The 13,651-nt window shown below is 47.8% G+C and overlaps 1 protein-coding gene across 5 annotated transcripts in view; it reads left to right on the top strand.

Moving 5' to 3' along the window:
- Window positions 1-13,651, top strand: part of GLYR1 (glyoxylate reductase 1 homolog) — a 138,833-nt gene that overhangs the window by 38,863 nt on the left and 86,319 nt on the right. For 3 of the 5 annotated variants that reach the window (XM_063935037.1, XM_063935039.1, XM_063935040.1), the window contains 2 exons: window positions 3,354-3,440; window positions 8,587-8,640. In XM_063935037.1, the coding sequence (XP_063791107.1) occupies window positions 3,354-3,440; window positions 8,587-8,640 (141 nt within the window). The remainder of the gene's footprint in view (window positions 1-3,353; window positions 3,441-8,586; window positions 8,641-13,651) is intronic. The other 2 variants (XM_063935038.1, XM_063935041.1) reach the window with 1 other exon arrangement.

Here is a 13,651-nt window from a genome sequence, read left to right on the forward strand (position 1 = left end):
GCAATCACAGACTGAAAGGATTGCAAGGCCAGAATAGGCGTGGCCGAGCCATCTGGCTTCGGCACGTGAAAAGAAAACAAAGGCCTGAGAACTGTCCCGATTCAAATGATATGTGAAAGCAGGGATCAACACCCTTTGCGGTTAGAAGCATATGGAGCACCGCTTGCAGTATGACTCTCTTGTCATCGTAAATCGGCCGACCCATGCCGAGGGACCCCTGAGACGGTTGTACTCAAATCTAGTCTGTAACCGCCCAAGCCTTCTCAGTCCTCCCAGTAGGACCACCGACCTGCCCCTACCCTGGGACCCTCCAGGTGGTAGGAAGGTCTGACCTGTAGTGGATGTATAGGATGACCTAAAATCAGACTGGACCGAGGTTGCTGAACCTCTGCTTCAGCCTGTTACCATGAGATCCCTTGGCAACGGACATACCGCCCGTGTGGAGTCGAAAGCCTGAAAAGGCACATAAAGATCTAAAGGAAAAACCTGTAAAGGTCCGTCTTGGAGCTGGGGCAGCAGTAGGGGAAAGAAAAATGGACTTACCCCCAATGGTTCGAGAAATCATGCCAGAAGTTCCTTCCCCTGAACCCGCTGCCCCTTAGGATTTCATGTTCACCTGTCACTGGTGCAGCCCCAGAGGTCGTCGGGTTAAGACAGCCCAAGCGAAAATGCAGGTTCCGAGTATACAGACGTGGAGACCTCAAAAGAATATAAAGCAGAATCGTGATTCTGATGTATCCCAAAGCATCCGGTGATCCTGATGCGAATTATCCAGTAACCTAGAAGACGATTGTTCCGCAACCTACCTGCTCCGGATAAGGTCGAACCCCTGCTGTCGCATCTGTCTCTCAGATGGATCCCTCAGCAAGGCTGGCCCAGGAAAACGGCAGCTTGTTGGACCGGCGATACATTGAGACGTATACCTGGAGAGGTCTGATATCGTTTCCTGCTATCTGCGGGAAAAGGATAGGCAAACAAACATTGTTCGATACCTGAAATTGTGAATTCGAATGTCTCCCGGCCGCCTACCGGAACATGCCCAGCTCATCCGAAACTGAACAAGTAGCTGTCATTTCTTCCTTGGCGTCAAACCCTGAGGGATCTGACGTGTCCAACCTCTTTACCTGCAGCACCAGACGAACTGCTGTACAATACGCCTCAATATCCTAAGATACTGGTTCAGACTGCACCGAAACATAATCAGTATCTCGTGTAACATGGAGGTTAGCAAGATCCTTTTAGAAACCTGAAAACGTGCAATCGGATGTCTCCAGGACCCAGAGACACTGGTCGGACTCCATCGAAAACAGACATCCTTAGTATCCCGGACATTCATTGCCTCCTTCCAGAGAGGTCTGTCATCCGCAGCGTCGTTTAGCAACCTGGGAAGAAATGACGGACGGGGTCTCTGGTAACGGTGACCTTACCTGCATAAGCTGAACTGTTCAAACAGGAACGTCCTGCCGCTGCATTGAGGGATAATTAGATGGCTCCACCGCACAATCTACACATAACAGGGAATTCTCTGTCCTGGGTGTTACGTTTAGTTAAACGAAAAGAGAAAAGACAGGTTAAAGAAGTGTAACCCTCTATAAACTCTGCACTATAACGTGCTTTGACAGGCGCATATCCCCTAAAGCTGTGTTTGGTGGAATTCAATCTGTGTTCAGATGTCCCCGCTATAAGCGTACCGAGTCCCATCGGCTATTTGGCCGATACCACACCAATTCCCCCAAATTACACACAGTATTATTACCAAGTGAAATAAAAGAGTAATAAAGGGGTGACAACACCCACCCCCGCTGGTTGAGCAAAATGGCGGACAGCCTGCCGGGTGAAAAATCAATATGGCAGGGTGAAGATATGTGGTACGGGAACCCAGGTGTTATTATAAGAAATGTCGGTGGAGCTTGTAGTTCTATCTTATTGTAAATATTCAGTAAGCCTAACCGTGCCCTGATAAAGAGCAGTAGTGAGCTGTGGAACCTTTGAATCACTTCCCCCGCTAGAAGTCCAATGCGCTATCCATTGCGCCACGGAGCCACCTACTCCGTATACCATAAAACAGGGGACTCCGTGTTGAATTAACAGCACTAGCCCCCCTGACAAAGGGGCACTGCTATGGCGCCTAACTTTAAAATCAACGGCGCTAGTTGATTATATATGCATATATGGATATAATCCGATATAACACTATATATAAAACATAATATAATATACATACAAGATATGTATCTATACACATATATACATACCCAGCACAACTATATACATTAAGAAAAATAAAATAATAAAGAAAAAAGAAAAATTTCTTCAGCTAAACCCAAGTGAACCAGCTCCCTTGGGCACTAAACTAAGACTGGCTTGGGGGGAAGATAGTAGGGGAGGAGCTAGCCACAGTGTGAGAATTTTCAAGTGCCAGCTCCCAATTACTGCCTACTATTTCCCCATTGTAACTACGCTCCAGTGGCCCCTAGTGGATGAAGGAGAAATAGGGATGTGACTGATAACTAGGGGGAGCTGCAGTATGACCCGCAGTATAACTCTGATATAATGAGATGTGACTGATCACTAGGGGGGAGCTGCAGCATGACCCGCAGTATAACACTGATATATAGGGATGTGACTGATAACTAGGGGGAGCTGCAGTATGACCCGCAGTATAACACTGATATATAGGGATGTGACTGATCACTAGGGGGGAGCTGCAGTATGACCCGCAGTATAACTCTGATATATAGGGATATGACTGATCACTAGGGGGGAGCTGCAGTATGACCCTCCAGTATAACACTGATATATAGGGATGTGACTGATCACTAGGGGGAAGCTGCAGTATGACCCGCAGTATAACACTGATATATAGGGATGTGACTGATCACTAGGTGGAGCTGCAGTATGACCCGCAGTATAACACTGATATATAGGGATGTGACTGATTACTAGGGGGGAGCTGCAGTATAACACTGATATATATGGATGTGACTGATCACTAGGGGGGAGCTGCAGTATAACACTGATATATAGGGATGTGACTGATCACTAGGGGGGAGCTGCAGTATAACACTGATATATAGGGATGTGACTGATAACTGGTGGGGGGGGGGGAGCTGCAGTATGACCCCCCTGTATAACACTGATACATAAGTATGTGACTGGCAACTGGGGGGGAGGGGGAGCTGCGGTATGGCCCCCAGTATAACACTGTTATGTAGGGATGTGACTAATAACTGGTGGTGTTGCAGTATGATTCCCCCTCCCCCTTGATGAAGAGAAACCACATTGTCCACAAGTGGAGTCTGGAATACAGAGGTGACGGATTGTAGCTAATGTTCCGCGTTCTGGTTCTTCAGGGCATCGCATCCCCACAGCCGAGTTCCCTGAAGAAGCTGGCAATGAAAACTGTGTCCCGGTTCAGCTGGCCCCCACCCACAAGCGAGGTAAGACTAGGCACTGAACCTATAGAAGCTGCTGATACCGTCCGCTATAGCCCTATTGTCCTGGTGTTGGTGCAGTGCTGAGCTTTGGGTCCTGGATAGCGTGCAGTACTGTGTATTAGATCACTGATGGTAACTGTATGTGAGTGTCCCTGAGAGGGCTTACTTTACCACCCTTAAGGATTCCCTCTCACATCTATAACCACCTGTTTCAGTCCTCTCACTGCGTAGTGGGCGGGTAAGTCACGGTCATAATCAGGTGCCTACACCAGCACCTGGAACTGCTTGTACCACCCATGCTCCTACACTGGCATCTGGATCTACTTATACCATGTTCCTTCCACTGGCACCGCTAACTATTGGGTATGTGTGGCCACGCTGCTGGAACACTTCCTAGACAGTGGTGGCTTATTCCCACTGGTCCCTAACTACGGACCAGTCTGCACTGAGTAGCTGGCGGAGGGTTTCAGCTTAGAGGCACTGGGCTCAATTTAGAACAGCCGGAGAATGAAGTGGTGTTTGGCTCTCCTGGCAGTAAGAGGATACAGGCAGATGCAGGCATCTTACGGCAAGATGTTTATTGTTCCTTGCTGAAGGTGCTTGGGACAAATCACAGCATACAGATGTTATAGAAGTACAATCCTCTCTGGAGGGTCAGAAGATACACAGGGGTGTGAGTAAAAATAAAATCTACGCCACAGGTTTTCTTTAAATTTCCTACTTTCAGTTGAATCCCCCCCCCTAGACAGCAAACTTAATGGGTAGGGTTTATTGTCATGGAAAAAGAAATAGATGTCAGGTCGGGAACTACTATTGGCCGGTGTGAATATTGGGGGCTATTTAGGTTTTTTAGCAAACCAAAAAAAACACACTAATGGGCAAAACCATATTGCACTGCAGGTGGGGCAAATGTAACATGTGCAGAGAGAGTTGGATTTGGGTGGGTTATATTGTTTCTGTGCAGGGTAAATACTGGCTGCTTTATTTTTACACTGCAATTTAGATTTCAGTTTGAACACACCTCACCCAAATTTAACTCACTCTGCACATGTTACATCTGTGAGCCTTTTAGTCCCCATCTGATAGAGGATGCGGGGAAGCAACCACTGAAAAAGCGATGGATGACATGGGCATGTATAGAAATGGTGGGCTTATGGTTGGCTTGGCTGCAGGGGGAGATCAGGGAATTATTGTATGTAGGAGAGGATTTATCAGACACGTTTGGTATGTCTGGTGAGGAGTCCACGGAGCAGGACATCATCGTAAAGTTGTAGTGCATAGGCCTCGCCTCACACCTGGCAGTGCGCATTTAGTAAGACATTTTTAGAGAAAAAGATATAACATCAGGAAGAGGCGGGAGCTCGTAAGGGTTCGAGCTATAATAGAGACGATAAGTATTTAGCAAGACAGATAGGTGTAGAAAGGGAGGAACTAGAGAGAGAAATCGAGAGGTGAAGAAGAGAGAAGAAAGGGAGGTCCTACTGTGGGTCGGAGGTCTGTGAGTATGAAGGAAATAAGGGGAGGAGTGAGAGAAGAAGAAAAGAAGAAAAAAAAGGGCGATTAGACTACAGGACACTGGAGGCAGGCGGATCACCCTCCATCATGTTCCCCACAAACGGGTGTGTGCATGTGAGGCGCCTGAGTAGGACACCGTACGTGGATGGTTTGTTCTGTTGTATGGTACGCTTTCCTGGTGCAGTTCACCACATCTGATGCCACTGTCCACCTATGGGATATTGTAGAACAGTGTCTCCATATGTGATGGGCGTCTCGCTCAGCACACCTGACACCACTGACCACCTATGGGATATTCTAGAACAGTGTCTCCATATGTGATTCCCGTCTTGCTCACCACACCTGATACCACTGTCCACCTATGGGATATTCTAGAACAGTATCTCCATATGTGATGGGCCTCTCGCTCACCACACCTGATGCCACTGTCCACCTATGGTATATTTTAGAACAGTGTCTCCATATGTGATTCCCATCTTGCTCACCACACCTGACGCCGCTGTCCACATATGGGATATTCTAGAACAACCTCTGTGGTGGCACTTTCCATCCCTGTCATCAGGTGCCTTGTAGAAGAACAGTGCTGTATTCCCACAGACATAGACAGGCTCCATGCCATACTGTGGTTCCTAAGTAACGTTACTGGTGTTTGTTTTTGGTCCGCTACCTGCATCTTACTACACACGCATTAGGTGCACTTCTGTTATTACAAAAACTAGTTTGAAAGCTTTTTGTTTTCAGAATAATCATATTATAGAGTTGTGGAGGGTAAGGGGAATGTGCAATAGTTCTTATGCTTTGTCTTCTGCTTCGCTGCACCTGTCTCCAAACACACTGGGCGGCAGCCATTTTGTATGCTGAACCAACGTGTATGAAAATGCAGCTCATAACGTCACTAAGACCCTAGGACACATGGTGCCCTGGTGGTGATCCGTACCCCCAGCGGGCAGTGCGACTTAAGCTGCTCGCATTGATATCTTCATAAGCGCCCCCAGGGTACAATCTAGTTTGTGTGGCTTTCTTCCCATGGTGTAAGGACATACAGACGTGCCTATATGCCCTGGTGCATGTCACGTGTGCCTGTATGTCTGGGAAATTAGATTGTAAGCTCCGCAGGGGGCAGGGACTGTTGTCCCTGAATGACATGCCTGTACTTGTACAATGTTTGTGTTTGGTATAATGATTGACACACTGCATTGTCATAGACACTGGTTTAGCCCACACCGGAGGTTCCCAAACTCTGTCCTAAGACACCCTAGCAGACCAAGTTTTAAGGAAACCAGTGCTTGAACACAGGTGACTTAATATATCGGTCACATTGATTTATCCTTCTGTTCTCAACTCCTCATTAAAACCTGGACTGTTGGGGTGGCTTGTGGACAGACTTTGGGAACCCCTGGCACACACATGGGTGACCTGTAGAACATGTAGACGATGGCAGAAAAGTGATTTGTGAGGGGATGAAATTTGGTCTCATAGTGGCTTCAGCGTGCAAATTCTAACAATGCTTGTATGCCTACTGTGCGGTGATTGCACTGTACTACCTTAGTGTGACGGCACTGTGCTGAGGAGCTTACACTTTACTGCTCACATCACTTGTACTCTCCAGGGTGTCAACTTCTATCACATCGATCAGTGCAGCGAGGTAAATGGCTGAGGCGGCACTGGCTAGTACCAGAGCCAGATTTACACACACTATATGAGCCCAAGGGTGCATGTGGGTATTATACACAGGTGCAGCTGTATATCTATGTGGGCATTACACACAGATGCAGCAGTATATACATGAGGCATTATACACAGGTGCAGCAGTACATACATGAGGCATAATTATACACAGGTGCAGCAGTATATACATGAGGCATTATACACAGGTGCAGCGGTATATACATGTGGACATTATACACTGGTGCAGCGGTATATACATGTGGGTATTATACACAGGTGCAGCTGTATATCCATGTGGGCATTATGCACAGGTGCAGCAGTGTCTCCATGTGGGCTTTATACACAGGTGCAGCAGTGTCTCCATGTGGACATTATACATAGGTGCAGCAGTGTCTCCATGTGGGCATTATGCACAGGTGCAGCAGTGTCTCCATGTGGGCTTTATACACAGGTGCAGCAGTGTCTCCATGTGGGCATTATACACAGGTGCAGCGGTATATACATGTGGACATACACAGGTGCAGCAGTAGATACATGTGGGCATTATACACAGGTGCAGCAGTGTCTCCATGTGGGCTTTATACACAGGTGCAGCAGTGTCTCCATGTGGGCATTATACACAGGTGCAGCGGTATATACATGTGGACATACACAGGTGCAGCAGTAGATACATGTGGGCATTATACACAGGTGCAGCAGTATATACATGAGGCATTATACACAGGTGCAGTGGTATATACATGTGGGTATTATACACAGGTGCAGCAGTGTCTCCATGTGGGCATTATGCACAGGTGCAGCAGTGTCTCCATGTGGGCTTTATACACAGGTGCAGCAGTGTCTCCATGTGGGCATTATACATAGGTGCAGCAGTGTCTCCATGTGGGCATTATGCACAGGTGCAGCAGTGTCTCCATGTGGGCTTTATACATAGGTGCAGCAGTGTCTCCATGTGGGCATTATACACAGGTGCAGCAGTGTCTCCATGTGGGCATTATACATAGGTGCAGCAGCGTCTCCATGTGGGCATTATACACAGGTGCAGCAGCGTCTCCATGTGGGCATTATACACAGGTGCAGCAGTGTCTCCATGTGGGCATTATACATGGGTGCAGCAGTGTCTCCATGTGGGCATTACACACAGGTACAGCAGTGTCTCCATGTGGGCATTATACACAGGTGCAGCGGTATATACATGTGGGCATTATACACAGGTGCAGCGGTATATACATGTGGGCATTATACACAGGTGCAGCGGTATATACATGTGGGCATTATACACAGGTGCAGTGGTATATACATGTGGGCATTATACACAGGTGCAGCGGTATATACATGTGGGCATTATACACAGGTGCAGCGGTATATACATGTGGGCATTATACACAGGTGCAGCGGTATATACTGCTGGAAATTTGGTGAGTGTTGATCAGAGATGTGCAGAAAAGATAGGCAGGAGGATGGGGGATGCCTTACCTACCATAGACTTTTTTTACTCCAGAGGTTTGACTATGAAAATTATTAGATTACTACAAAGAAGATATTTATAATATAGTCGGTGTATTTATTATATACTTTATATAGTCAAAACTCTGGCAAATACGTTTATATGATAGAGGCTCTGCCTCACCTCACCACACGTCACTGACATCTATTTCCGGTTATATAGCACCACCATTCTACACAGTGCTGTACAGAGAATATTCTCTGCACAGTCACAGCTGTTCTGGCCTCCTGTGTGCTCCGCAGTGAGACAGCTGATGCTCCTTACGGAACTAGATGTCCATCTTAGTGCAGACGCTGCTTGTACACTAGAGCGGTGCCCTATGGTCCCTCCTGTCTGGTAAAGCTTCTGTCACACGCGGTAGAGGCTCCTCTCACACTGGTGTGGTGATAGTGTAAGCACAGCCTGACTTGTCCTGCTATAGAGGGAAGCATCTCAGTTTCTCTCTCTGTTCGGTTGCAGCGTTCCTGGGATGACCCTCACTTCCAGCACTTCCTGCTCAGCCAGACCGAGAAGGTAGGCCACGCACGCATGCAAGAGCAGACCTGAGGCCATGTCTGGACCTCTGTGCTTTTAGCATCAGACCACTCCATTCCAGGAATGTGCCATTCATATAAGTTCCTCCTGAGTGTTGGTTACTGGCATTTACGCCTCTATGTTATCACAGTACATAGTGGGCTATTGGGCTACAGACTGACCTGAGACTATGGCCTGAGGTTCCTACACAGCGTGACATCCGCCATTAGTCACTGGTCTGCCTCATTGTCATTGAGAACACACCTCTCCCTCTTGTGCTGCAGCTGGCGGCTGCCATGCAGGTGGATGTGAGAGGTGCGTTGGGAGAGCCCGTAGCTGCTGTCTACCTCGGTTGTAAAGTGTATTATCCGTTTTTGGCTGGAAACCTAGACTATGCAATACTGTTAAATAACTAAGTATATTATAAACTTATAATTGGGTTTGATGGGTGCATTGTGAGGCCTGAAAGTGGATTAGAAATGTGCATTTCCTGTGCATGCCCTGTAGATGTCCTGTAACTCCTCGCCGGGGCTAGCTTTTATTTATATGGGTTTTACTGCTTTAATATTTTGTAAGTCCCCCTTCCTAATGATAGTACCTTTTGGGGTGACTCCCTGGCCCCACAATTTACTGACCTTAAGCTCCCCCCTATGAGTACACTTTGGGGGGCTCCCTGACTCTACCATTTGCTGTCCTTAGCGAGGTCACACGCACTCCTTCTTCCCAAAACTTCTCCGCTTCTTCCCCTTTTAAATTAGTTTTTGGGTGAAAGAACCCTAGTATAACTAGGGATGGACAGTGGCTGGCAACCATTGATCTTCCCGAATTGATGAAAGTACTTTTTGCATCGATTTGCAGGTATTCAATGGTTGCCAGCCATCGGATGCAGCTTTCCAGTGCCCATCCAGTGGCTGGCTGCTTCTGTGCAGCTGCGGATACCCGGTGGGGTCTGCAGCTCGGCTAATGTGCACGTGTACGAACCTCAGAAAGCTTCTGCGCATATGCACTGTAACATATTCAATGGTAAACCATCGAATTATTGAGACATATTGGCTAGTATCCACCGCATGGCTGCACCACGACATTTGAGGCCGGGATTCCCAAAGTCCATCCCTATGTACAACTGGTCCCAGGAGCTTGCTTGCCTTGAGTGACCTGATCAGCCGGGTCCCCAATGTTTTATGAGCACCCCCTGCAGCTCAGCTCAGTTACCTCCTCCCTGATCCTGCTGACAGTGTCTGAAAAGAGACCGGGTTGGCTGGAATGAGGGGATGCAGCAGGTGCTCCAGATGTCCAGGACTGCCTATGCTCCAGCAGGCCTAGTCCACCGACGAGACCTCTGGAAGATGCTGATTTGTGTTAATGCTGCATCTGGGGCAAGTAAACTTTTGGGACAGAGTTTAACCCGAAATCTGGGTCGGCCCTAGAGCGTTCTAGTAGAACCTCTTTCCAATATGGCATCTCAGGCGGGTAGGGCCAAATAGAACATTTCCTTGTAGTCTAAATGCCCACCCACACACGGATGTTCTACAGTGTCTGCTGGGCTATAGTATTCAGAAGAGGCTACAAGTGAAGCTTGCAAAGGTGTAATTGGTGCCATCTGTGGGATTGACAAGGGGGTATCCTATAGACAGCAGGGAGTGATGGCTGGTATTATGCGGATTAGCAGATATAGTGGCGGGCACAGAGAAGAGAACTGGCAGCTTTCTGGCCTCTGTTAATCTGTATATTTTAAGATCTCAAAACGGAGGTATTTATTACATCAGATCGCCAGGTTCCTATAGTCAGTATATATAACGTATTTTTAGGATTGTAGGGTGCCGGTAGTGTGAGTACAGTATTTCTGGAGCTGCTTTGCTGGGCTCCTGGCACGGGTGAGGCTAAACGCCGGCAGATCATCTCTTTATTCGAGAGCAATAAGCCAATTGGAGGTAAAGGTGCAGAGTGTCCTGTCCTGGTAATGGGGTGATTATAGCAAGTTGCAGTCTGGTAACGGGCAAAGTACCAAAATGTCTTTTGTACTTTTATATACCAGCGGTAGATACTCTATATTAGAAGGAAAGCAGGCATGATTTCGTCGGTCTACTGCCCCTTGTTGGTATGGTGTGCCTAGGCTCTGTGTGCAGGGCATGAAATCATCAGGGACAGTTGGAATTCCGGCAGTGACACTTCATCGAATTGAGCATTTGTTGTTGCCTTATATTAAGTGACACTGATTATGAATTACTATAAGTGCGGGTGATGTGCTTACTGCATCACTTTTAATTGAATGAGCTTGATTATGTCACATTCCCCCCTTCTCTTTAATTTGCCTTATTTTCCTAACTTTCACCCTACTCACACTGGGAACGAGGTAGAGTTAGTAGAGGCGCATGTTACACCTGTGGGTTTTACATGAAATGCACCAGCAAAAAGATGTATTCTGTGCACTGTACGGCTGGTTCTCAGTCTCACACAGTAACTATGCATTTTGGTATTACCATGCTGCGCTGCAGATGGGGAAGGTGTAACATGTGCAGAGAGAGTTAGATGTGCTGGGTAGTGTCCTAGCTGTTATCTAATTTGCAGTGCAACAAGAGCGATTCAGCCGTTGTGGGCTACATGCAAAAGCAGACAATTTCTCTATCGTCCTAGTGGATGCTGGGGTTCCTGAAAGGACCATGGGGAATAGCGGCTCCGCAGGAGACAGGGCACAAAAAGCAAAGCCCCAGGATCAGGTGGTGTGCACCGGCTCCCCCCCCCATGACCCCCCTCCAAGCCAGTTAGATTTTGTGCCCGGCCGAGAAGGGTGCAATCTAGGTGGCTCTCCTAAAGAGCTGCTTAGGAAAGTTTAGCTTAGGTTTTTTATTTTACAGTGAGTCCTGCTGGCAACAGGATCACTGCAACGAGGGACTTAGGGGAGAAGAAGTGAACTCACCTGCGTGCAGGATGGATTGGCTTCTTGGCTACTGGACTTCAGCTCCAGAGGGACGATCACAGGTACAGCCTGGATGGTCACCGGAGCCTTGCCGCCGGCCCCCTTGCAGATGCTGAAGTAAGAAGAGGTCCAGAATCGGCGGCAGAAGACTCCTCAGTCTTCTAAAGGTAGCGCACAGCACTGCAGCTGTGCGCCATTTTCCTCTCAGCACACTTCACACGGCAGTCACTGAGGGTGCAGGGCGCTGGGAGGGGGGTGCCCTGGGAGGCAAATGAATACCTATTTTGGCTAAAAATACCTCACATATAGCCTCCGGAGGCTATATGGAGATATTTAACCCCTGCCAGAATCCGTTAAGAGCGGGAGACGAGGCCGCCGAAAAAGGGGCGGGGCCTATCTCCTCAGCACACAGCGCCATTTTCCCTCACAGAAAGGCTGGAGGGAAGGCTCCCAGGCTCTCCCCTGCACTGCACTACAGAAACAGGGTTAAAACAGAGAGGGGGGGCACTAATTTGGCGATATGCTTATATATATTAAGATGCTATAAGGGAAAACACTTATATAAGGTTGTCCCTATATAATTATAGCGTTTTTGGTGTGTGCTGGAAAAATCTCCCTCTGTCTCTCCAAAGGGCTAGTGGGTCCTGTCCTCTATCAGAGCATTCCCTGTGTGTGTGCTGTGTGTCGGTACGTGTGTGTCGACATGTAGGAGGACGATGTTGGTGAGGAGGCGGAGCAATTGCCTGTAATGGTGATGTCACTCTCTAGGGAGTCGACACCGGAATGGATGGCTTATTTAGGAAATTACGTGATAATGTCAACACGCTGCAAGGTCGGTTGACGACATGAGACGGCCGACAAACAATTAGTACGGTCCAGACGTCTCAAAAACACCGTCAAGGGTTTTAAAACGCCCGTTTACTTTAGTCGGTCGACACAGACACAGACAGGGACACTGAATCCAGTGTCGACGGTGAATAAACAAACGTATTCCTTATTAGGGCCACACGTTAAAGGCAATGAAGGAGGTGTTACGTATTTCTGATACTACAAGTACCACAAAAGAGGGTATTATGTGGGATGTGAAAAAACTACCATAGTTTTTCCTGAATCAGATAAATTAAATAAAGTGTGTGATGATGCGTGGGTTCCCCCCGATAGAAAATTATGGGCGGTATACCCTTTCCCGCCAGAAGTTAGGGCGCGTTGGGAAACACCCCTTAAGGTGGATAAGGCGCTCACACGCTTATCAAAACAAGTGGCGGTACCGTCTATAGATAGGGCCGTCCTCAAGGACCAGCTGACAAGGCTGGAAAATATAATAAAAAGTATATACACACATACTGGTGTTATACTGCGGCCAGCGATCGCCTCAGCCTGGATGTGCAGAGCTAGGGTGGCTTGGTCGGATTCCCTGACTAAAAATATTGATACCCTTGACAGGGACAGTATTTTATTGACTATAGAGCATTTCTATATATGCGAGATGCACAGAGGGATATTTGCACTCTGGCATCATGAATAAACGCGATGTCCATAACTGCCAGAAGATGTTATGGACACGACAGTGGTCAGGTGATGCAGATTCCAAACGGCACAGTATGGCCGTATAAAGGAAGAGGACTTGTTTGGGGTCGGTCCATCGGACCTGGTGGTCACGGCAACTGCTGGAAAATCCACCGTTTTTTACCCTAAGTCACATCTCTGCAGAAAAAGACACCGTCTTTTCAGCCTCAGTCCTCTCGTCCCTATAAGATCATATCTGCCCAGGGATAGAGGAAAGGGAAGAAGACTGCAACAGGCAGCCTATTCCCAGGAACAGAAGCGTTCCACCGCGTCTGACAAGTTCTCAGCATGGCGCTGAGACCGTACAGGACCCCTGGATCCTACAAGTAGTATCCCGGGGGTACAGATGGGAATGTCGAGACGTTTCCCCTTCGCAGGCTCCTGAAGTCTGCTTTACCAAGTCTCCCTCCGACAAGGAGGTAGTATGGGAAAAAAATTCACAAGCTGTGTTCCCAGCAGGTGACAATTAAATTACCCCTCCTACTACAGAAAAGGGGTATTATTCCACACTATATTGTGGTACTGAAG

The sequence above is a fragment of the Pseudophryne corroboree genome, chromosome 7 (assembly GCF_028390025.1).
Source record: "Pseudophryne corroboree isolate aPseCor3 chromosome 7, aPseCor3.hap2, whole genome shotgun sequence".
In the NCBI taxonomy this organism is placed as follows: Eukaryota; Metazoa; Chordata; class Amphibia; order Anura; family Myobatrachidae; genus Pseudophryne; species Pseudophryne corroboree.